General features: G+C 49.7%; 10 protein-coding genes and 1 non-coding gene across 11 annotated transcripts; 7 read left to right on the plus strand and 4 right to left on the minus strand.

Annotated features, from left to right (window-relative positions):
* Window positions 1-1028: 1028 nt before the first annotated feature.
* BO70DRAFT_370812 (glycoside hydrolase family 71 protein) lies at window positions 1029-3055 on the minus strand (the record flags this gene model as incomplete). Its single annotated transcript, XM_025544766.1, has 4 exons — window positions 1029-1082; window positions 1535-2512; window positions 2543-2902; window positions 2978-3055. The coding sequence occupies 4 exons, from the start codon at window positions 3053-3055 to the stop codon at window positions 1029-1031; spliced, it is 1470 nt and encodes a 489-aa protein (XP_025400058.1).
* Window positions 3056-5054: 1999 nt separating this feature from the next.
* On the plus strand, window positions 5055-5619 carry BO70DRAFT_396042 (uncharacterized protein; the record flags this gene model as incomplete). Its single annotated transcript, XM_025546585.1, has 2 exons — window positions 5055-5441; window positions 5539-5619. The coding sequence occupies 2 exons, from the start codon at window positions 5055-5057 to the stop codon at window positions 5617-5619; spliced, it is 468 nt and encodes a 155-aa protein (XP_025400059.1).
* A 463-nt stretch (window positions 5620-6082) lies between these two features.
* BO70DRAFT_290640 (NADP-dependent oxidoreductase) lies at window positions 6083-7117 on the minus strand (the record flags this gene model as incomplete). The annotated part of the gene is made up of 1 exon (XM_025539360.1): window positions 6083-7117. The coding sequence occupies one exon, from the start codon at window positions 7115-7117 to the stop codon at window positions 6083-6085; it is 1035 nt and encodes a 344-aa protein (XP_025400060.1).
* A 993-nt stretch (window positions 7118-8110) lies between these two features.
* BO70DRAFT_379375 (FAD-binding oxidoreductase) lies at window positions 8111-10143 on the plus strand (the record flags this gene model as incomplete). The annotated part of the gene is made up of 7 exons (XM_025545339.1): window positions 8111-8419; window positions 8476-9302; window positions 9361-9590; window positions 9646-9827; window positions 9890-9919; window positions 9972-10045; window positions 10095-10143. 7 exons carry the CDS (start codon window positions 8111-8113, stop codon window positions 10141-10143), a joined length of 1701 nt encoding a protein of 566 aa, XP_025400061.1.
* A 667-nt stretch (window positions 10144-10810) lies between these two features.
* On the plus strand, window positions 10811-12114 carry BO70DRAFT_379376 (uncharacterized protein; the record flags this gene model as incomplete). Its single annotated transcript, XM_025545340.1, has 5 exons — window positions 10811-11145; window positions 11216-11435; window positions 11489-11548; window positions 11599-11913; window positions 11962-12114. 5 exons carry the CDS (start codon window positions 10811-10813, stop codon window positions 12112-12114), a joined length of 1083 nt encoding a protein of 360 aa, XP_025400062.1.
* A 518-nt stretch (window positions 12115-12632) lies between these two features.
* BO70DRAFT_428881 (uncharacterized protein) lies at window positions 12633-13637 on the plus strand (the record flags this gene model as incomplete). The annotated part of the gene is made up of 1 exon (XM_025548022.1): window positions 12633-13637. The coding sequence occupies one exon, from the start codon at window positions 12633-12635 to the stop codon at window positions 13635-13637; it is 1005 nt and encodes a 334-aa protein (XP_025400063.1).
* A 79-nt stretch (window positions 13638-13716) lies between these two features.
* Window positions 13717-13787, plus strand: BO70DRAFT_t149. Its single transcript has one exon. It is a non-coding gene; the product is annotated as a tRNA-Gly (tRNA).
* A 418-nt stretch (window positions 13788-14205) lies between these two features.
* BO70DRAFT_290636 (MFS general substrate transporter) lies at window positions 14206-15995 on the minus strand (the record flags this gene model as incomplete). The annotated part of the gene is made up of 9 exons (XM_025539359.1): window positions 14206-14379; window positions 14446-14554; window positions 14603-14845; window positions 14904-15279; window positions 15334-15485; window positions 15533-15683; window positions 15732-15749; window positions 15797-15846; window positions 15895-15995. The coding sequence occupies 9 exons, from the start codon at window positions 15993-15995 to the stop codon at window positions 14206-14208; spliced, it is 1374 nt and encodes a 457-aa protein (XP_025400064.1).
* A 557-nt stretch (window positions 15996-16552) lies between these two features.
* BO70DRAFT_403937 (iron/ascorbate family oxidoreductase) lies at window positions 16553-17948 on the plus strand (the record flags this gene model as incomplete). The annotated part of the gene is made up of 6 exons (XM_025547056.1): window positions 16553-16607; window positions 16661-16762; window positions 16821-16989; window positions 17041-17164; window positions 17223-17650; window positions 17705-17948. 6 exons carry the CDS (start codon window positions 16553-16555, stop codon window positions 17946-17948), a joined length of 1122 nt encoding a protein of 373 aa, XP_025400065.1.
* A 2246-nt stretch (window positions 17949-20194) lies between these two features.
* Window positions 20195-20870, plus strand: BO70DRAFT_361712 (SRPBCC family protein). Its single transcript, XM_025543106.1, has one exon. The coding sequence runs from the start codon at window positions 20259-20261 to the stop codon at window positions 20739-20741; it is 483 nt and encodes a 160-aa protein (XP_025400066.1). The 5' UTR covers window positions 20195-20258; the 3' UTR covers window positions 20742-20870.
* Window positions 20871-21007: 137 nt separating this feature from the next.
* BO70DRAFT_403939 (uncharacterized protein) lies at window positions 21008-22384 on the minus strand (the record flags this gene model as incomplete). The annotated part of the gene is made up of 4 exons (XM_025547057.1): window positions 21431-22384; window positions 21371-21394; window positions 21189-21337; window positions 21008-21069 (listed from the first exon to the last, which is right to left on the minus strand). The coding sequence occupies exons 1-4, from the start codon at window positions 22366-22368 to the stop codon at window positions 21008-21010; spliced, it is 1173 nt and encodes a 390-aa protein (XP_025400067.1). The 5' UTR covers window positions 22369-22384.
* Window positions 22385-22521: the final 137 nt, after the last annotated feature.

Here is a 22521-nt window from a genome sequence, read left to right on the forward strand (position 1 = left end):
ATCGATCTTCACTGAGGGTGGCAGTGGGCGTAGTGGTGAACACAGGACAAGAGGCCTCGGTGGCGGAGGTCACTGTCTCGGTCGTGGCAGTGACATCGCAGCCCACCATGGCTAAGCAGGTACTTGAGGTGCACGAGGTTGTTGTCTGTGCCATGGCGTTGCTGGTAACCGTGCAGTATTCGACACAGTTGGTCGCTGTGGTGGCCTCACACGACGAGACCGAGCAGTCGCCGTTGGCGCATCCAGTATCTCCACAACTGCCAGTGATACAGTTAAGGCCACCGCAATCCTGGAGCGAGCACTCACTCTCGCATCCTTTCAGCCCGCAGCCGCTTGTCTCTCCATCCGGTGATGGGCAGCCCCAAACTCCGCAGCCGCCACCGCAGGCAAATATGCCACACCCGTGGTCAGGACATCCAAAGGTGCCGCAGTCGTATGTCCCGCACCCCGAACAGCCGGGTGTAGCCGTGGGAGCGTCGACGCTTCCGCTTATGTAGGTCACTGTGGGGAGGGTGACTGATGGGATGCTGATCGAAATGGTGGGTTGCGGCTGAATGATCACCACGTGAGAGGTGCTAAGAAAGACCACAGCTGCTGTGGTAGAAGATGACGATGTTGACTTGGTGGATGTAATCGTTCCAGTGGGATTGGATGTCGAGGTTGGAGTCTCTATGGAAGGAATGACAGCTTCCCACGGCCCGAGGGTCACGACAAATGCAGGAGGCGTGATGCTTTGAGTGACCGAAAATGTGGTCGAGTTGGGATCATCGGAGTAAACAGTCACCGGCCACAGCGGGATCCCACTGATGTTAAAGGGTTCAACAGAATATGTAGATGTCACAATATCCGTTTCTCCATCTTCTGTGTTACTCGAGTAGAAAGTGGTAGTGTAGTTGGGCCAAGAGATGCCTGTGGGTGGGATCGGATAGACGGGCATCACAAATGTGCAAGTTGGAGCGCAGGTAACAGCCGGCTCGGGTTCTCGCCATAAGTATGGGTCAATGTATACCAGATGGCCAGTATCGTCACTAGTGGTACTGTTCGAGGTCGAAGTTGAGGAGGAAGATGAAGAAGACGAGGAGCTGGTGGAGTTGGTACAGGCACCTTCCGGACAGTAACCTCGCTGGCAGGCGAAGTTGCACAATGGGCCGTATATAGCGTCGTCCTCTGTGCCGACTGGCACTCCGTCGGCTGAAGAGGTGGGATCTTTGACGACCAAAGCTCCCTGCTCAGTACAAGTGCAGGCGTTGATAGGGCAGAACCCGAAAGCACAGCTAAAACTGCACAGGCCGGCCAGATTACCCTCGCCAGAACCAGCAATGCATGCTGGGGGAGAAAAGTCGGAAACTGTCGGCGTAGAAAGTGGAGCAGAGACTGTTCCACATGCAGTATCAGGACAATAGCCGTAGTTGCAGTCAAAGCTGCAGAGGCCACTGTAGCTTGCATCCAGACCTTCAAGGGGGTATCCCTGCACATCAGTGGCATTGGGCAATGTTTTCTGCTGTCCCATATCTTCGCAGACGCATGCGCTCACCGGGCAGTAACCGTATGTACAAGCGAAGCCACATAGCCCAGCAAAGTTATTTGGCCCAGTTCCGTTGACACACACTTGATCTTCCAGGAGTGCTGGGGTAACAGCATTGACGGCTGTAGACGCCTTGGCGGAGCCCACCCATGCATTGTAGTTGGCTAGGCCGTCAGTGCAGCTTGTGCTGATGGCTTCACCGACCACCTGGGCGATCGTGGATCCGTCCCGAGAGACCGTAACCACCACTTCTCCTGTATTGCTACCAAATGCTGCCTGACCATGGTAGAGACCGGTCTGTGGCCCTTTCTCATTTGGGATATTTCTCCAAGTAGCATCGATTGACACGCCACCGACTGTGACTGATACATCAGCTGTGTCCGCAAGAAGAGCTGAGAAGAAAATCATATCTGTTAGAACCTCAGCAGGGGTGAACTCAAGTTGAAGTTCACTAGCGGTGTTGGCGCTGGTCCCTCCGGTGCCACACGCTGCAACAGGCTGAAGGCGATACCAAGCGACCAAGGTCTCTGTAGCAATGGTAGCAATGTCGTCCTTGTAGGTATCCGCGACATAGGGTAGGAGATCTCTCCATCCATCATGCGGCATTCCAGTCACGTAATTATACGCAGCTTCGCCAATCTCAAAGGCGGCCATTGCATTGTCACGGAGTGGACCAATATAGTGGGATTCACCATAGTCATTCCAACTAATGATCTCAATGAATTCAGGCCTGATATACCATGCTTCCAACCAACGGTCATGCCATATATGGTCTCCTCGCCACAGCCAGTTCTTCTCGTACCCGGGAAGATTGGTGTAGAACCAGGGAGAAACAGGCATCATGTATGGAAGAGCCTGTCCAGATTCATTGAGGTATTGCAGGTATGACGCGTCGGTGTAGGTATCCATGTCTCGTGGACCCCACGGCCAAGCAGCCCAGCTGAACAAGGCATCGACAATACCTCCTCCTCCCACCTCCAACGCTGCCTTTGCTCCCAGTGAGGATCAGTCAGGAACGAAAAAGCAATCTGTTTCCTCCTTGATTGTCTTCCAGTCCTCCGCGTTGGCAGGTCCTTCGAACGTTGATACAAAGGGCTTGGAGTTGTGTAGGTAGTAGGCAGAGTAGCTGCTGTATTCAAGAATCATTTCCGCCACAACAGCCTTTGGCCAGGCTCCATTGCCCGAATAGTCGAAAGAAAAGAAGAGACCAAAATCACCTTCTACATTCGCAGCGGCTTCGAATGCTAGCGGGAGTGCCTTGTCATTTGTAGAATCTTCATACGCCATGTTCAACGCAAAGGCATCGATAGAGGCGTCGAGCGCAAGACTAATATCCTCTTCCCAGTCTGCAAGGGTGTAGTTTTCGGAATTTGTAACCTAGAAGGGGGTATTCAATGAAAACATATTAGCCAATGCTTTCTGCATGGTGAAGAGTTGTGTCAGAAAGCCTACCATGAAGTGGGCGAAAACTGCGTAGCCGCTCACCCTGTATGCCAAAAGGCATACCAGGAGCAATTGGACGAGCTTCATCCTCGTGAATTATGAGATATAACTCAGGAAGATGCTGATGAGGTCAAGGTCCTACTTAATATCTTGTTATCATTGGGGACCGTCCTTATATACATTTTTCTGGAAGAGTTCATGAGCTTCAACGCATGTACTCTTTTTTTTTTCTCCCCATTTCAGACCATGTGACCTCTCTAGCATCACTTCCTAATCTGTTCACCATTCGCCTCTGGCTCCGATGCCTCAGTTGCAGTGGTATCAGGTACCCAAGCGACTTTCTCATTAGTTTGGTGGAGCTAGCAGGAGCAAGTGGTATGAGCGCAGCCAATAGATGGCTTTGTTTATCTGCTAGCAGCCCTAGGAATAACATCCGCTGTCCTCGATACCTTCAAGTCGTATGTTAGGTATATATTATTACCGGGAATACCCATTCACTAATGTCGGAGATTGAAAGACCCACCGGCCACGGCCTAGTCCCCTTGGTATCAACAATTGGTCCCAAATAACAAGGGGTTTGTTTCTCTGCTGCTCCAAGTTTAAAGGCCCCTTGCTCGTAAACCAGGGTTAATGTCTAAGCACGAGACCCTGAATAGTAGACCCTGGAGAATCAGACCCCTGTGACCCCTGAGACCCCTGAGACCCCTAGAGCCCCGGCGATTAACTTTGGAACCTATCTATGCGGACTCCTAAAAATTTCAAAGCCTTCATCTATGCCTCTCCCTCCACTGACCTATCAACATAAATTGACTTTTGACATTTTGACACTCCCGCGACATCCACAACTCAGCCCTCGCGGCTTGGCTCTGTGCAATAACCACTATTAGCGTTCCCTCGCTGCGCCGCAGAAAGTTAGGAACAAGGAAAGATTCTGAGACATCTTAATGAAAGACAGCGGGTATAAACTTCCGTAGTCCGCTAAGGTTGGGACTAAATGTTCTCCTGTCGGGTATGATGTGGGTATGGTACCTGGTATAGGATTAGTGAAATCATGGCATCCATACAAGACGCTTATATTGGCTAGCCCTATAAGCTGATGGCAACACGGATCTGAATTATTCCGAATAGTGGGTTTGCTTTCTAGAAGTTTGAGTTGATGCCTAAAAGCTGATAAGCTAGATGAGCCATGTGGGTCTGTAAACTGATAGCCCGTAGACCCGGAACTCCGTAGTGCGTGATACACCCACGATCAATTACCTTACAAGCTTACACCAACGCTCACTGGATGGTGTGGTAATACTTGTGAAATGTTAATACCAATAACATCTATATCTAATGATATCTTGGCATATTGGCTTGTCATCCGATTGGCGGACTACAAATTTTAGTGCTCTTGTTTTCATACTTGGAAAGGAATAGATCTCGGGTGTCACTGATCTTGCCTTGGCCACCCTGCGGACAAGGCCCCTTTCCCAAACCTTTAGAGTTAGTGGCACAGAGCTTATTGATTATTTTTCTAGGTACAGGCATAGTTCCCTGTTGCTACTATCACCAGCATCAGCACTTATTTTCCACAAAATATAAATTAGACCCTCTTGACCCGGAAAAAGGTTTAACACAAGTTTTAGACAAGGATCATTGTTCTCCGCTATCCATGGAAGATAACGAAAATAAGTGATAGCAGATAATAGTTCAATACAGGCTACATTCTAAATGATATCGGGAGCAGAAAAGTCATCTAGGATTTGGTGATGCGATTTTCGGATACAGGCCGACTGTAAAGCCTCGAAACATTACTATCCACAAAGCTATTTGAAACTGGGAAAGGACAATAATATAACTTTCAATAGCTTTATGGAGTTCGCCACCAGTGCAAATATCCGCATTAGCCCAAGTCGCCGGCCGACTTTAGCGAGTTGTCCATTCTGGTCAATATGACTGACCTGGTATCATGGGATGGTAAGGGGGACCAGAAGGCCCATCCCGACAGGACTTTCCTAGGATCTCTTCTTTCCCACACTTTGCCTGCTCTTCTTGAACCCTCAACTCTTAGGGATAATTCCAACAATATACTCTTGCGGCCGAAATGTTCTCGCATAGTGCAGGCACAGCCTGGCTTCTATTGTCAATAAGTCTCCGGGTCGCCTCCGCATCCTGTGTCCAGAACATCCAGAATGACACCATCGCGTTCTTCAGCAGCGCACCTGTGAACTTTGGCTCCGACTCTACCTCCCCATCGGACTGTGCGGCCCATTGTAGCCAGATGGCGAACTGCCAGGCCTGGCTTTATGCTGAGCCCGGGGACTGCCAGCTGTATCGCAAACCCGCCGTTGCAACAGCCAGCAATCCGAATTTTTTCTATGGAGCGTGTGGGGACGCCGTCGCATCGACTCCTGTGGTCCTGTCACCAAGCTCGTCTGTAGTGAAGGCATCGACATCAGGCTCGACTGTTCCGTCTCAAAGCTCGCAGGTAGTAAGTGTCACGGCTTAATTCATTGATGAATTGAAATACCCATGTCTTCTTGCGATGTTGCTCTCTAACAATCCCACTCTCTGTTTCTCAGGCACAGAATACCACCTTCGATGAACAGCACTTCCAGAAGCACAAACGGCAAGCCCACCACCACCATGGACACGGACATGCGGCGTGATATGACAATCTCAAGATGGACTTTAGGAAGCCGCACCGGCCTGTCACCAAATGCATAGATATATCCCAAGCTGGGCTCTATCGGGTGGGAAGCCGACGATTGATTTGACCCTCAAGGGCGGTTGGATATAGTATCATAGGATCTTAGCCTAGAGTAAAACTGATAGTGAATCTTAAGATCAGGGTATATTTATTTTCAGCAAGTTCATTCATTCCTCGTAATCCATAATAGCCGGTTTGGTTTCATGTCACCATGTTCTCCCCGCGTTTGATTGGGCAACCCAGCGGGTGATCGTCACTGTAATCAGCGCCATCTGCAACCTTCCACTAAGCATGAGGGGCATAATGTAGAAATTAACGACAAGCGTTGATAGTAATTTCAAAAGCATAATCAATGTTTCTGCCAATTATATATCAACTAACTCCATAATATTTCTTTTAACACATAGCTGACATTTAATAGCTTATTCAGCTACTGAAAGTACAATCTTCCCCCTTCGTGCCAACCTCCTACCACCCACCTCATAGGCTTCAGAGGCCTCCCAGATTGGGAATATCTGCGCAACGAACGTTTTCAGCAAGCCCAAGTCCACCGCCACAGCGATTTTCTGCAACTGAACACCATCCGCCTCGACAATAAACCCTCGAGCCTTGACCTTTTCCCTTTTGGCCTTTTCCTCCTGGTTCTTCGGAAGCTCTTCCATAAAACCCAAACTCGACGAATCAACCGTGATCAAAGACCCTCCATCCCGGACAAGACGCCAGCAACTTTCCAGAGCCTGGCCCCCGACCGTATCAGTCACGACGTCGAATTCATTTTCCTTGCCGAGCAGCTCCTCATACTCCACTATCTCATCCGCACCCAGTGAATGAAGGAAGTCCGCGTTCTCTGTTTTCGACCGTGAGGCAGCCGTCACGTGTAGCCCAGTCAGGGCTCCCAGCTGCACCAGATACGAGCCGACCGCCCCCGAGGCACCGGTCACCAGGAGCCTGCGCGGGTTTTCCTTGGAGGCCGTTCTGGTGGTGTTGTTTGACAGGTCCGGCTCGGGGACTCCGGCGTGGACGAACAAGGCCTGCCAGGCCGTCAGGGCACTCATGGGGACTGTCGCCGCGCTAGCCCAGTCCAGACTGGCCGGTTTGCGCGCGGCCTCAGCGCTCTGGACCACCGCAAACTGGGCCCACGTCGAGTGTGCCCGCTTCGCAGCAGTCATGCCGTAGACATGATCCCCCGCAGTGAGCCCCGTACCCGTCTGGTCAAACGTATCGACCACTTCACCGGCAAAGTCGTGTCCCAGAATCGACTTATCGTTGGGCCCGTAGGTCTCAGGCCAGGCCAGTTCATCACGCGTCACCGTCGCGGCATGGACGCGGACCAGAAGCTCTCCTGGGCGCGTGAGCTGTGGGATCGGGGTGTTGTCGTCGAGGAATAGGGCAGATGCGGGGGCGGGGTTTGCTGCCGAGTAGGGGGTAGAGCCCTGGCGAATAGAGACTGCTTGCATCGCGTTCTTTGTTGCCATCATGGAACAGTATGGTTCAAAGCGGTCAAGGTGGTATGGATGAAAGCGAAGAGAAGTGAGGAGAAGTGGTGGTAGAGTGGTAGAGTGGTAGAGTGGTAGAGTAAGTGCTCGACAACCCCTCAGTGGTGGAGTGTGGCTGTGTCCATGTGCCAAGAGATCGGGGTCCGATGGGATTCCAGCCCTACTGCTTAAGCTGTACACAGTATGATCACGACATATGTGAATGCCAAACATAATGACATTAGATAAATGATTTAGGCCCTCGCTTTCTTTTAGCGGCTGATTGATCATATTTATGAGATACAAACCAACATAAGGAATCTAGAGTGATGTTGAATCAGTAAGTACACCTCTATGACTAGAAAGATATCGAGACACCTTTTTATTTTAGGGGGGTACGGGACAAGTTCTCACAAATGATCATCTATACATATTCAAATTCAATAGGTTATTACCGGGGTGTGCTCCAGCCACACCATACTTGACAGGGTGGGTCGGCCAAGCACCCCCCATACACACATACAGAGCTATGATCCAGATCACGTGACCGTCGTCTCCCCGCGTTTTGGTGCCGCGTCCCGATTGGGCAACCCGACGGGTGATCGTCAACCGCACTCGGCGCCATCCGCAACCTTCGCGCATCGCGACAACCCATCCTGCTCGATCCTGCCACCTTGACACCCACCGTGTGTCGCCTGTATTCCCCTCGTGTTCAAATGCACCTTTCACCTCAACTCACACGTGTCAACACTTGAGCGATAATCTGATCCCCATCAATCTGAGCGGCCACCTTCCCACACAGTGTGATGCTACATCCTCTCTGACGAACCGCTTCGTCTCTCCCAATCCTACCGTGGAAGCCTGGGGTGAATCCACAGAACCCGCCAACCGGACTTGCGAACACCAGCAGGAAGTGAACCCTCTGAATCCATCTACCACACCGTCGCATACAACCAACCAACCAACGAATCAACCATGAGACTCTGGCAGCAGCAACCCAAGATTCGGACCTTCTGGAGGCAATCACAATCATGCTTCCTACGGGCGCATCCACGACCCTCTAACCACTTCGGGCATCACCGTCGAGCCAACTTCGCGACTGATGTACCACCACGTTTATCGGGAAATTCTATCTCAACCCCGATGCTCATCTTCGGCACTGTCGTTGCAACCGCGACGGTGACCGTCCTTGCGTCTGAGGCTTGGCGCGCGAAACCAACTCAGAACGAGGTTCGGGATGTTCGCTCCGGGTCGAAATATGCGGACGTGCCGACTATGCTGCAGGTACGTGATGGAACTCGCTACTCATGTGATGAAACCCGCAACTTATGGCGTTCCAGGCCGTTGAGGAGATAAAGAAAGTCATCGGGGACGAAAATGTCAGCGTCGACTTCGACGACATCGAGGCCCATGGATACTCGGAATGGTCGACATCCAACACGACATCCCGACCTGTTGCTGTCGCGAGCCCCGAGACCACGGCAGAAGTATCCGAGATCGCAAAGATATGCACCAAATACAAGATCCCCATGGTGCCGTTTGGCGCGGGGTCCAGCGTGGAGGGGAATTTCTCCTCCCCGCACTCGGGAATCTGCATTGACCTGGGACGGATGGACAAGGTCATCGAGCTGTATGAGCAGGACATGAATGTGAAAGTGCAGGCGGGGGTGCGCTGGGTGGACCTCAACGAGGAGATCAAATCTACTGGTCTATTTCTGCCCATGGACCCCAGTCCGACGGCGTATGTGGGTGGGATGGTTGCGACTAATTGCAGTGGCACTAATGCGATGAGATATGGGACGATGAAGGACTGGGTGGTGAATCTCACTGTCGTGCTTCCGGATGGGACGGTGGTGAAGACGAAAAGACGGCCGCGGAAGTCGTCGGCCGGGTATAATTTGAACGCTTTGTTTACGGGGTCGGAAGGGACCCTGGGGATCATCACGGAGGCGACGCTGAAACTGGCGGTGATTCCGGAGGAGAGCAGTGTGGGGATTGCGACGTTCCCCACGGTCGGGGATGCGACGGCTGCGGCGTCGAGGTTGATCCGCGATGGAGTTCCTTTGGCTGCGTTGGAGTTCATGGACGATGTGCAGATGAAGATTGTCAACCGGAATGGTGGAGCTGGGGGGAGATACTGGTCTGAGGCACCGACGCTATTTCTGAAGTAAGTGGATGTGGTGTGTATGTCTTGATGGGAAGAAGCTGACATTCTTTCTTCTCAGATTCACGGGAACGCAAGCAGGAATTAATGACAGTATCCAACGGACCCGGAGTATCCTAAGCAGCAACAAAAGCAAGGAACTTGTTTTCGCGAAGTCTCAAGAAGAAGGTGATACCCTCTGGGCGGCCCGAAAGCAGGCACTGTGGGCCATGCTAGCCGTCAGACCGGAAGGAACCGAGATCTGGTCGACTGATGTCGCCGTACCGATCTCGCGGTTGGCTGAGATTGTTGGTGAGTGATCGATCGGACTTCCTAGCTTTGGAATTCATCATAACAACGTCTACAGAACTATCAAAAACAGAGTCCAGCAATCTGGGGCTTTTCTCAACCGTTCTAGGGCACGTCGGAGATGGCAACTTTCACCAAGCGGTGATGTACGACCCACGTAGCCCTGAACAATACCAGGCGGTCAAATCATGTGTCTCGAGGATGATGCAGAGAGCACTGGAGATGGAAGGGACGGTTTCTGTAAGAAATACTGTTTTTATCCTATCTCGTTCCGGAACGAATTTTAATTGGGGATAAAACAGGGTGAACATGGCATTGGCATTGGGAAAAAGGCAAGTGTACAAATATCGGTTACTCCTTGTCCTCGATACTAATTTCTGCCAGGGTTATCTGGAAGAAGAGTTGGGTGCGACAACAATGGAAATGATGAGGGCGTTGAAGAGAAGCGTCGATCCTCAGTATGATGCATCTTCCAAATTGTTATGAGTCGAGCTAACATCTCACTAGTTGGCTAATGAATCCTGGAAAGGTCTTTGATGAGACCTCGAGCAGTTAATGTGTGCTCCGGAGACATGGCTGCACACAGTATAATAGCGATAATAATGGATTCACATTACTTGAGTCCGGCATTCCAAGGAAAGGCGGTAAATGAGATATCAGCGACTTATCCACTGAACAGTCATGTATTTCTCCAACAAACCTGTGCGCAGTGATTGTTACTAACCAGATAGTTGTTCGGAACTAACAAAAAATAGCCAGTTATCTCTAGAAATAAAGTCATTCATTCGCCCTGGAAATACCATCTTCTGGTATGTTGGTGGCATTATTGTATTAGGCGCCGATTGGAGCTTCCATCCAACATCCAGATCATATTTCGCATAGGCGCCCGCTTTGCTGACCGGGCTTTATTTTGGATTTGACGCTAGATGGGCATCTATAATTGGTAGTCTACAGCTGTAGACGCCGAACAATGAACTGCAATAATGCTATGAATATCGTGAACATCTAATAATAAACCACAGCGCTAACTAGATAGCAGCCCCGCTCCAGCGCTTGTATGAAGCGTCGCAACGCTGCGCACAGCAACTTGACGGCGCTTATTTACTGAACACACAAATGAATTTTGCATAAACCAAAACAAGCCGTGATTTAAGAAGAAAGCTTTCCTCGTTAAAAAATGAAAGATTTATAGTAAGCTTCTATATCTGATCAGCCTATCAAACATGGCGGTATTATCCTTTCTAACGGTAACAGCTGGGCCATACCTCGCATGGCGGACAGTGACATCCAGAGTCATATTCGATCGAATTTGGAATTTTGTGCTCCTCTCTCTCCTTGTTCTGGCAACAATTCTGCTCAATTTCCGGACGACTGGCTATACTTTCCACTTATCGATATTGCTCCTCCTTGACTTCGGCGCATTCCTCGTTCTTTCCCCCGCACAGGTTCTTCTCTTTTCCCGGAAGCCAGACGATCGCAACTTAGATTCGCTTGAGATAATCCAACCGGAACCAGATAGATTCAGCGAGCAGGGTAGGAAGACTAAGATCCTCGTGGAGTAAGTGTTCATTTGCATGTTACTTTACCTAAATTCAGGTGTTGTGCTAAGTTGGCGGTTGCGTTGCCAGTATCGTTGCTGTTCACGGTCTGGCCTCGAACCCAAAAACGACATGGAAACAGGGAGACAATGACTGGCTACGCGATTTCCTACCACGGGAGAGTATCCCGGCTAGGATCATGGCGTTTAATCATAACACAGCTTGGGAGTCGGATGCGCTGACAAAAACATTGTATGACCATGGATGTGACCTTTTGCGGGTGCTCGCTCGAGCTCGTCGTACGCGAGAGGTAAATATTATCCATACTTCAGGGAAAGTGAAAGATTGACCCGGTATTTCTAGGAGCGGAAGAGACCAATTATCTTCATCGGTCATAGTTTTGGAGGACTTATAATAAAGCAGGTATGATAGTCTGCATTGACATGGTGCAATACACATGCTTACGTCTCAAGGCTTTGGTATCTTCAAACCACGCCGGAGAAGGAAAGCCTGGCTACGGACTGTGCAATCATACCAAAGGATTCATATTCCTGGGTGTTCCTCACAAAGGCTCCAGTTTTACGGTAGCCGGAGAGATAGTATCCCTTTTGGGACACTGGAAAGGATCCACTGTTCGGCTTTTTGAAGTCATGAAACTGGGATCGGAGTTGAATACTAGACTCCATCGGGACTTTATGAGCACTCTGGAAAGAGGCTGTGGGCTCCAGAATACAGTCTGTGTATTTGAGGCAGTCAAGGAATCTGTATTTGGAGTGCCTTTGACACATGTAAGGAGAACCTTTGTGCAGCTTGTAGTCTAAGCTAACATCGACTAGGTCGTTCAGCGTGACTCCGCCGTCATCGATGGCTGCGATGAGATCGGGTTTGAATCCAATCATAGAGGTATTCAGAAATACCAGAGTCGAAGAGACCAACGCTATCAAGATATTTTGGAGCGTATACAACGCTGGATTAGGGAAGATATGTAGGGATTAAGTGATAAAAGCCCTGTGGCTTCCATTGGACGGCTTTGATAGTTTGCTTCCGTCCGTTTGTCAGGACCGCAAGTGTCCCTCTTCCGGAGCGCTGTGCGCGGGGAGTACTCCTTTTGCCGCAGTGGCGCTCATCACCGTTTGGAATCCGGACGGTTACAAGGAAAAAATGATATTATTGCCTCGGAGTGACAGGGTCTGGGTTATTCCCTCATCCAATCAAATCTTAACACTGAGTAGTTGTGCTCCTTCTGCTGCATTTGAAATAGGCTGCCACCTCTAGCCCTAATTTAAGCGCCCGTGGGATGCAGTCTCGGCGGCTACAGGGAGAAAGACTTACCCAGTGACATGCATACCTCCCGCAACCGATGGAAATATAACATGGGGCCTTTTCCTCTTCGCATTGTCAAACTTCACGGGATAATCATTCCTTGCTTTAACACAGCTGGGCCTGAGTGTGAAAGTCCTTTATGTGACATCCCTTTCATCGAGGAAAAAACCAACAACATCAATCAATGTCGGGGCAACAACCCTTGCTCCCACCTTTCCCTAGGGACGACGAGTTGAATAGTGATCTGTCTATCCTCGACAGCTCGAAAAGCCCTACTTCTATAATTGGAAAGGCAACCAGAAACAGAACACCCCTCCCCGGGTATCCCCTCCTGAGCATCACTGCCTCGGACGAAGTTGAAGCCTTCCTATCCGACAATCTTCTCACACGTGAGTTGGACCAGCTACACCCCATACTATGGCTGGTCGGAACACGGAAGAGCAATCACGTTTATCCACTACACCGGCAGATCGTTCGAGGTCGCGAAATCATTCTTGCTGAAGACCCCGGTCTACATCTCCTCTGGTACTACGACAAGATCTACATCAAGCCAATCCCGAAATATCTGCTCAACCACGCCGTCTGGCAGGTATATCTATCAGGACAGTCCCAAGAATCAAGGGACCTTCGAAGTGCCGCCCTCGGATTCATGCGCACATACGCATGGCTCATTCAAAGCGAACATGACTTCGAGATCGCTCGCGCAAAAGGCCTCATTCCAAGCGACATTTCCGGAATGGACGGATACACAGACTTCATCTACTTTATCGACCACTTCCGACACGTTCCAAACTCGGAGGTAAACCTACGATACCGTCAATACGGACAGCTCCGACTCAGCCGTCTGAACATATGGACCAAACTGTACTTGTGGCGGATGTTCTACTACAAGGTCGACGGGCAATACGGGGCATATTTCGCGCGCTTTACGCCCCCATTCCTGTTCATTTTTGGTTCTGTCAGCGTTGCATTGTCGGGGATGTGTGTTGTCCTCGCGGTCGATGATGGGTTCAACAAGGTCCCCAACCATGCTTTTGCCGCCGTGTCGAACTGGTTTTCGATTGTTTGTTTGGCGATCGTTGCCGGTGTTTTGGCTTTCTTTCCCCTTGCCCAAGGCGCTTTCTTGCTTCGGGAGCTGGTGTATGTTACTGTGAACTGGAATTGGAATAAGGCGCATTTTCGGGGCTGAACGCCGACGAATGGAAGCTGGGGATGGGTGAGTCGCTGCTGCACCGTGATATAGCAAATTATTCTCAACCTAACATGAAGCATCATTGGTCTAGTGGTAGAATTCATCGTTGCCATCGATGAGGCCCGTGTTCGATTCACGGATGATGCATCAGAATTTCTTCTATTTTTTGTCTTGTTTTTGCGGGTTTTGTGGGTCTTCTGGAAGCGCCTAAATTTCTCAAGGACCACACCACCATCAGGATTGTGAGAGTCTATTGATTTTGAATGAAATCTGGCATTTATTGGGGGTGGTATATGAACCATAGACAAGAGGCTCAGTTTTTGTTGAACACATATATTGTTCTGAACATGTATTGTTTGAGGATAGCAATAACTACATCCTGTATGCCTCCTCGGTCTTTGCCGTCTATTTTTCACCTTTCTCCCCAGGTCCAACCTCAACCACAACGGTTGTTTCCTCATCTGTCGTGCTCTCCGTCGAGGATTCCGCATAAAGTCCTTTGCGCTTTTGCTCACTATGACTATCAATTAGAAAACATCAGCTTGCTGGCCAAGAGAAGGGCTTCTTACCGTCTATGTATCACAATGGCCGAGATAAATCCAACCCACAGTAAAAAGAAGAAAGCGAATGCTGCAGGCCAGCCTTTTCGCCATCGAGGCGCACCATCAGGCCCGGCGGTTGGGAAGAGTAGAAGAGGGACCCAGATTTCGAACGAGTAGCCAAATGTCATCATTGCGCCCTGGGGGTTTGGAATATTAGCTTTCCCCGTAACCAGGAACTAATAAATAAAAATGTGGAAGCGTACCATGATCAGCGCGCGCTCCTCTGAATCGTCTTTGACGATCGTATTGACGGTCGAGTATAGGATGGGACTTGTGCATCCAGCAGTACCAAAGAGGTACCATGCGACAAACCTTCGCTTATTAGCAGTGTCACTGAGTCTTACTAGTTAAGTAACTCACTTCAATCCTTTGGGAATATTCCAGATAATCATACACAGCGTGGAAAACAAACAGCAGAGAGACGCGATGCTGTAAATGAGCCAGGAGGGATAGATAGCAGCCAGGGTCGTCCCCAGCCAAGAGGCAACGATGTTAATCGCATAAGTCACCGTCGGTAACTTGTTGATCTGTGTGACAGAGTAGCCTTCTGCCTCGAGCCAGAGGTTCATATATGCTGTGGGATAAGACGATAGAATCATGCACCTAAATATTGGACACGTTAGCATTACGTTCCGATCACCATGGAAGATGGAATACCCACGCATAAGATAAAACAAAAACCCAAATATGCCATCTTTTGAGTGTGCGCTTGAACACATCGAGGGACATCTTCCCAGGACGGCGGATGTTGGCTCTCTGCACCCGTTCTTTGGCTAAATCGACATCGCTTTCTGTGAGAAAGAAGGCACGCGGGGAGTCCGGGACTCCAGGGAAGACAAAGAATCCGATCAGTGCCACGGGGATGGTGAAGATTCCGTCGATGATAAACAACCATTTCCACCCAGGCATGCCGCCGACGCCGGACAGGTTGGTATAGGCCGCTGCTTGTAGATATCCACTGACCATAGTCCCGAGTGCGTTGCAAAGAAACCATGTGCCGGCTCGTTTGAAAAGCTCGGGTCCCGAGTACCAAGATCCTGGATTATTAGACAACGTAAGCTATGGGGGCGGGGGGCGCGCGCGAGACATACCGAGGATGAAGTGTGTTCCCGCGAAAACGGGCGCTTCGAATATACCAACCAAGAAACGAAGGGCGTACAGCTGATTTATGTCGGTGACCCGGCTTTGGGCAAAGGTACAGATTCCCCAAAGAATCTCAAGTGTCGGAAGGAGCCATCGGGCTCTGGTTTCATCAGTGACGGTTTCTAGTATGAGGGTAGTCGGACATACAGTTGTGGCCGGGAAATCAGCAGTAGAGTCGGAACTTGGAAAACAACATATGCAGTATAATAGCAAACGTTGAGATAGTTGAGCTGATCTCCATTGAGGTGGAAGTCCTCTTTGAGCCCACTGACGTATGCATTGCTGATATTTGTTTGGTCTGAAACAGATCAACTTCACGACCCGGATACCGACCGGATCAACGTACCCAAGTACTTGACAAAAACTAGATTTCGTTAGATAAAGCTAGGTGAGATTTTAAATGGGACATACAGCAGAGACATGCAAACACAAGAATGGACAAATCCAATTTGAAGAGCAGTCTAGTCGGTCAGACAGATCGAAGGCAACAACAGGATCAATTAACTCACTTCCTTTCACTTGCGGGGTAATCAGACGGATACCAGTTGAAGACCTCCTTCAGAAGTCCCCAGGGACCCAGTTTTCCATCCTTCAAGCTTTTACCAGACATGATCGTCGAAATCCGCCTAGATACCTCGAAGGAATGAGTCCCAGATGCTGCTCCTGCCCCGACATATCGAATGATCCATCCCCTAATTTATATGACTACAGCATACTATACATTTCAGGAAATTCAAAAGTCGCAATATTCGTGACGAATTTGTTATGGCTCCACTGTGTGTCGCCATAAGAGGGGAAAGAAGCTATAGCGGGTTTCATATACCAGCGGGTTGGTTGGCGAGTACAACATTGTGGTGCGGGATGACGTGCCAGAACCCTGGTCCAGAGCAATAACTTAATCGGCTGTTATCTCTGGCACGAATCAATCATCCTGCATCGTGCTGGCTGGACTCGACTCGGACTGCCAGATAAGGGATTGCGTGCTTTGCGAGGCTTTTTGATCATCCATCGGTATTCATGCCGTGCGGGGTTGATGTAAACACTTGACGCATCGCTTCGTGCTTAAGTACCCCTGTCGTTGCAGTGAATGTTGTCTTCGGAGATTTAATCACTCAATCCGGATTGAACACTTCATTCGCTGGAGCTTCCAGTTCTTTTCTCTGCAACATGCCTGCTAGAATAATCGACAGATATGATCATGTCCCTGTGACCAAGGAAAGCCGTAAGTCCCGACGTGGATGTTTATCTTTAAACCCGCTAAATGAAATTGAATAGTCGACTGGGCCGAGCTGATTACCCTGGACCTGAGTCAGTATGACCAGCCTGGTGGCAAGGAAGACCTGGTCAGGCAGCTGGAACATGCTGTTCGACACGTGGGTAAGTATCCACACAATAGCGCGGAGTACAATGCCATGTCTAACATTAACACCAAAAGGCTTCTTCTACGTAAAGAACTTCAACATCACCCAAGACGAAATCGATCGCCAGTTCGCTCTTGGTCGGGAGTTCTATGCTCTCCCTCTCGAGGAAAAGCTCAAGTACCACAGCAGCAAGGATCTTGAAGTTGGGGAGTACAACGGGTACAGACCGGCCGGTCACCGCGTGTAAGTCTATAAATCCAAAAGAAAAAGGAAGTGTAATGCTAAATGTCGCAGACTTGGCAATGGAATCAAGGACAATGTACAAGTCTACAATATCCCGAAGTTCGATGGCTACCACACCAGACAACAACCACCGGTTGTTGCAGACAACATCCAGGAAGTTGAAGCTTTCAGTCGGGTATGCATATCCTCGATCTCGAATCGCATCGATACTTTACTCACAGCCATGACCTCAGAAATGCCACACAGAAGTAGTCGAGAAGCTCCTCCGCCTCTTCGCCATTCTACTTGAACTTCCAGACGAGGACCAACTCGTCCGCGACCACCAGTACGACATAAAAGGCGAAGACCATCTTCGCTACATGCACTATGCCGCTCGAGGCGCTGAGGAGAACGAAAAGGTCGGCGAAATGTATATTCCAGGCCACACGGATCTGGGGACCGTGACTCTGCTCTTCCGCCAGCCTGTTGCAGCTCTGCAGATTCTCAACTCGGAGGGCAACTGGAAATGGGTGCGTCCCCAGGACGGAACCATCACGATCAACACCTGCGATGCGTTGACAGCTCTCACGGGCGGATTCATCAAGTCGAGTATCCACCGTGTTCATGTGCCACCTGCTGATCAAGCCCATGTTGATCGCTTGGGCGTGTTGTATTTCGCGAGGTAAGTTTGCTATAAATTTGACAACGTGTATTCAGTACTGACCCACCCTTTCAGGCCCAACAACCACGTTGTTCTGGATCCTATCACGAACAGCCCTCTCCTCAACAGACTTGGACTCACACAGAATGTCTTTACTGAGCTTGGTAAGCACTTGACCACTGAGCAATGGGTCAAGGTCCGCCAGACACAGCAGCAGAGGCGCAATAAAGAGGCGACGGTCTCCAATGATGGGAAGTTTACCTATGGCTCCAAGGATCTAGAGATCATCCCAGGGCTTCAGGCCAAGATTTACAATTAGTTCACTTGACAGCATGAATCCACATCACTGAATGAACAATACCAAGAATACATACGTAAAAGTCTGTAAGAAACCAAAACAAAAGCTGCCTCCAACTTCATTCTGTCCATTTTAATATATTTTAATTTCAAAGTAGACATGTCTTGGAATATCGGATCCCGCAGATATCTATTGACAGCTGCTCAGTAAATAGTCAAATAGGTTATCTTTTTTATCTTTATTAAGCTCTCTTACAAAGTATTATATTTTATCTAAACATAATCAAAGTAATCAGGACGAACCAGTAATCAAAGTATATCTTCTATCCTGACTTCTAAGTCTGTATATATTACTATCTTAAGAATATATTACACAGCTTCAATAGAATCTCTACTCTTCTTCCTATCTAGATCTTTAAAATACTAAACAGCATTAGCTAAAGATATTCTAATGTAATCCTAATTTAGCCCCGCGGAGGCTTTAATTTTATAAAGATAGAGAGAAACTTTATATAGAAGAGGCCTGGTTCAACCAGAATAACGTATATATTAAATAACTTTAGTTTCTTAAAAAGACTTACTGATATGCCTATAGAACTGTTATATAAGTACTTTTTTTTAAGTTTATGTAAGGTATGATATCCGCGGGGTATGCATACTTACAAGGATGAAGCCCGCCTCCTCCTGGGTGTACCTGAGTATATATATGGGATTCTAGGGGTCCGCAGGTAACTGCGGGTAATTTTAGTCTTCTGGCTCAGTGGCAAAAACTCCCCTAGGTTGATGTGTTACGGTAGCTTCAAGGGGTTAATAAGAAAAGAGACAAGGCTTACTATTATATACTGATAAATCTATTGGCGCCGAATATGTATTAACAGGGTATTACCGGGGTTAGACATGTTATGATCATATCAGCCAGATCATGTCTGGCCATAGATCGGACTTGTAAAATCCGCCCTCTTGAAGGCTATTTAATCTTCCAGCATGTGGCTTAAAGGCGGGAGGATGCCGTCCGGGTGAGCTAGCGAGTGAGGCCATCGCGCGATAGGGGTGGACTATCTAGTATCTACAAGGTCTCATTGAAAGGTGCAGGAGGCTAATAAGTGATAGATACGGTACCTCACTCTGCCATGGAGTTGAGGTCTTGAGCGCTTTATTCAGATAAGACACAAAATAGAAGTTTTACTCGGCGAAGTTCACTCAGTTGAAAGGTTAGACATATTTAATAGTCTCATGCGACATACCTAGGCTAAGAGGAGTGTGGAGAATCCTCACCCTACCTAGATAGCGACTGGAATTCAGCCACGCTCCAGTTAGATTGATACGAGTCCCTTCTGCCAAAACAGAGATTTCCAGCCCGGCGAAGGATCAACCTGTGGCTCTAGCAGTGTACTCAGATGATCCTAGTGAATATCTGGTTGTTCATTATTGAGGGGGTCTTTGTGGCAGTGAATGTTGAAGGACGGCGGAGGGGGCCGGAGGCTCTATCTACCAGTGCCGGGAAGCATCCCCTTATAAGGAAATACGTTCATACCCCTGTGTGCCTGTGGCGGGTGTCCCACCTAGAAGGTGGTGAGCACCAACATACAAGACGGCAGAGAGATACGCTGGTGGTCACACGCCCTTTTATATGGTGGTGTTACCCTCTCCATCGATCAGAGGAAAGAAAAAAAAAAAAAGGCAAAAACATACAAACAGGAGGGATTCGCTGGTGGTCACCCACCCAACTACTAACCTCCCGGCGTGTGGCTTAAGTACGGCTGAGCGGACGGGAAGCCCTGTTCTCCACACCCTATGGTCGTATGTGCCAACGTTGATATAGGCAGATTTTGTGAGGGTGATGATTGATTTTCGGAACATTTGAGCTTTTCAGTCATTATTGGGGGTTCAACCATAAGGTGACTGGAGCTCGACTAACGAAATTGTTGTCGGTATGATATTTGGATGTCTGTTTATCTTCAAAAGTGGAGCACTTACCAGTGGGCAGTCCTTACCGCAGAAATCTATTCCAACTACTGTATCTTCATTAGTGAGATGGAGAAGAGAAGCCGATATCAACTATCCAAATGCTAATCTTGGTTTCTTCTTGAGAGAACCTCACTTGTCTAGGCACGACTCTATCTATCTCGCATCTCGGAGTAGCGTTCAGGGCCGAGATTTGTCACTCCTCGGCCTTTGCTGACTACGTCATGGTCCGAACGCCACTCGAAAAGAGTTTCTCCCCCTTTCCATGCGGGGTATATATTCCGTGCATAATTCGTGAGCCAAAGAAAGCACAACCCTCCTTCTACATATCAGACCAGAGCCCGAGTCTACAAAGTAAAGTGTCATCATGTCAACAAACAATCTCGCCTTCACTGCACCGGTCAACCCCGCCGGGGCCAGCCCAATCCTCACGCAAAAGCAAGTTTGGGCCGGGCTACTCCTGAAGATCGGATCCGCAGAGACATTTGTTCCCAACGCCATTCAATCCACCACCGTCGTCTCCGAGTCCACGGATCCAGCCACAGGGAACCCCGTCACTATCCGCGAAGTGATTTTCCGCGAAGACCAGCGCAAGGTCAAGGAGACCGTGACCGCATACGAGCCCTCCAGAGCGGTGTTCGTTCAGCCGGATGGAAGCACCATCGGCAACGTGGTCAGCGAAGGCGCTGAGGGGGAGCTGTACCTGACCTATACGTTTGAGTGGGCACACCCTGATGCATCGAAGGAAGAGCTTGCGACTTTCTTGGAGAAAGAGAAGAAGATGAGCAGGGCGGCTGTGGAGGGGACTATACGTGTCATGCGGGAGTTGGCACAGAATGGGAAGATTTGATCCAATTGAAAGGTTGGATTTGGGTGTAATCTTTTTTTAATAAACTGTTCGCGCTTATAAAGATCAACATTAATAAGTGCTAGCTTTTCAAGCAGCAAAGGTTATCTACATCTTCACATACAAATTAAGAAAATTTACTGGACCGTCCCAAGGCACTGGCAAAGAAGCTCCGCCGGGAAATTGTATATCTCCAACCACATGCTCACTAAACCCTACATTACCCAAAAGCAACAGCTCAATGCGAACCAGCAAATCCATACAATCATTCAAGTAGTAGAAATAAACAACAGAGCCAGTGCTCTACAGGGCAAGGCCCGAAGAATCGAATCTATATTACAAAAATATGCCATACCTCCCAAAGAAAAGCCCCTCACAGAAGCGCACTCCCAAAAGCAACCACCCCCAGCCCTAACATCGCACCCAATACCCTGTTCCCCCCCGTCACACCACCACCCACCCCGGCGGACGTCTTCCCAGACCCCGTCGTTCCTGTCCCATTCCCTCCTGTCCCATTAAGACTCGTCGCATCCTCCGACAGCGCGACATGCAAATCAAACGTCTTCGTCTTCACGTCCAAATTCTCCGTTGTTATCGAACTAAAGTATATATCACCCTCGGCATTGACATACAAATACGCGGCCTGGAAAAACGGCCTCCCGAGGACGACCGTATCCCCATCCACGACACACCGTTCCCCCGCGGGGATCAACTCCGCCCAGATCGGGATCTCGAATTCCGGATACTCCTCGCTGGTCGGGTTGAACAGCACGGAGATGTTACGTCCGCACCATTTCTCCTCTGGGACGGTGATGACTTCGCTGGTGAAGTTGAGGACAGCGGGGAGGTCTTTTGTGGTGGATTGGACGTCGGTGGTGTCGAAGGGGTAGGATGCTGCGGAGGCGGAGGCGTTGGGGGTGGAGGAGTAGAGTTGCAGCACGACGGCGCTGACAGATACGATGCCTGTTGTGATGAAGGAGGTGTTTCCGGCGCTGGTTTCGGAGAGGGTCTGCCAGTGGGATTCGTCGTAGATGCGGTTGGAGTCGTAGTTTCCGCCCAGGACGAGGGAGCCGTTCCATTTGCCTTGGAGGCCGAGGTTGAGGCCTACCGGGAGGGTGGAGAGGGAGGTGATGTTTGTGCCTTCGTCGCTGATGGTTGTGATGGTGACAGTGCTGTCTTTGCCGAGGAGGATGGAGGAGGATGTCAGAGGGATTTCGAGCGTGCCGTCTTGTTCCTGCTCGTCTGGGGAGCTGGCGGAGGAGAGTGTGGCTGTTTGGCTTGGGGTGTTGCTGCTGGTGCTGCTGGGGCTGCCAAAGGCAATGGGGAGAATCTCGTTTAGGGCATCGTTGCTGTACTGGATGCGGGCACCCCAAGAGGCGCCGGTTGGGGAGCTGGCTGGTCCCGTCAGGGGGACGTACCAGGCGTTGTCGGCGGGGTCGTTGGCGGTGGTGATGGGGATGCCGCTGGCGTCGAGGAGGGAGACGGTTTCGACGACGGCAGCGGGTGTGGTTTGAGGATTGGTATCGATGGTGATGTCTGCGGAGGCGAAAGGGGGGGCTATGAGACCGAAGAGAAGGAGGGTGAGGACGTTGGAGCGCGATGCTCTTGCTGCTCGGGGTGTTGCTATCATGTTGGGTGCAATCGACAGGTTGGTGGTATGGTAATTGGGAGTAGGAAAGAGGAAGGATAGACCCCAAAGATGGAGAGATGGGTGTGAGAGACTTCAAACGCAGAATGAAGGAGAATTGCTCAGGGGGTGAGCTGGTTCCTGCGTTAATGCCAT

Source organism: Aspergillus heteromorphus (genome assembly GCF_003184545.1).
Source record: "Aspergillus heteromorphus CBS 117.55 chromosome Unknown BO70scaffold_10, whole genome shotgun sequence".
Taxonomy (NCBI): domain Eukaryota; kingdom Fungi; phylum Ascomycota; class Eurotiomycetes; order Eurotiales; family Aspergillaceae; genus Aspergillus; species Aspergillus heteromorphus.

Coding starts and splice junctions, on each gene's coding strand:
- BO70DRAFT_361712 (XM_025543106.1), top strand. CDS start 20,259: ATGTCAACAAACAATCTCGCCTTCACTGCACCGGTCAACCCCGCCGGG.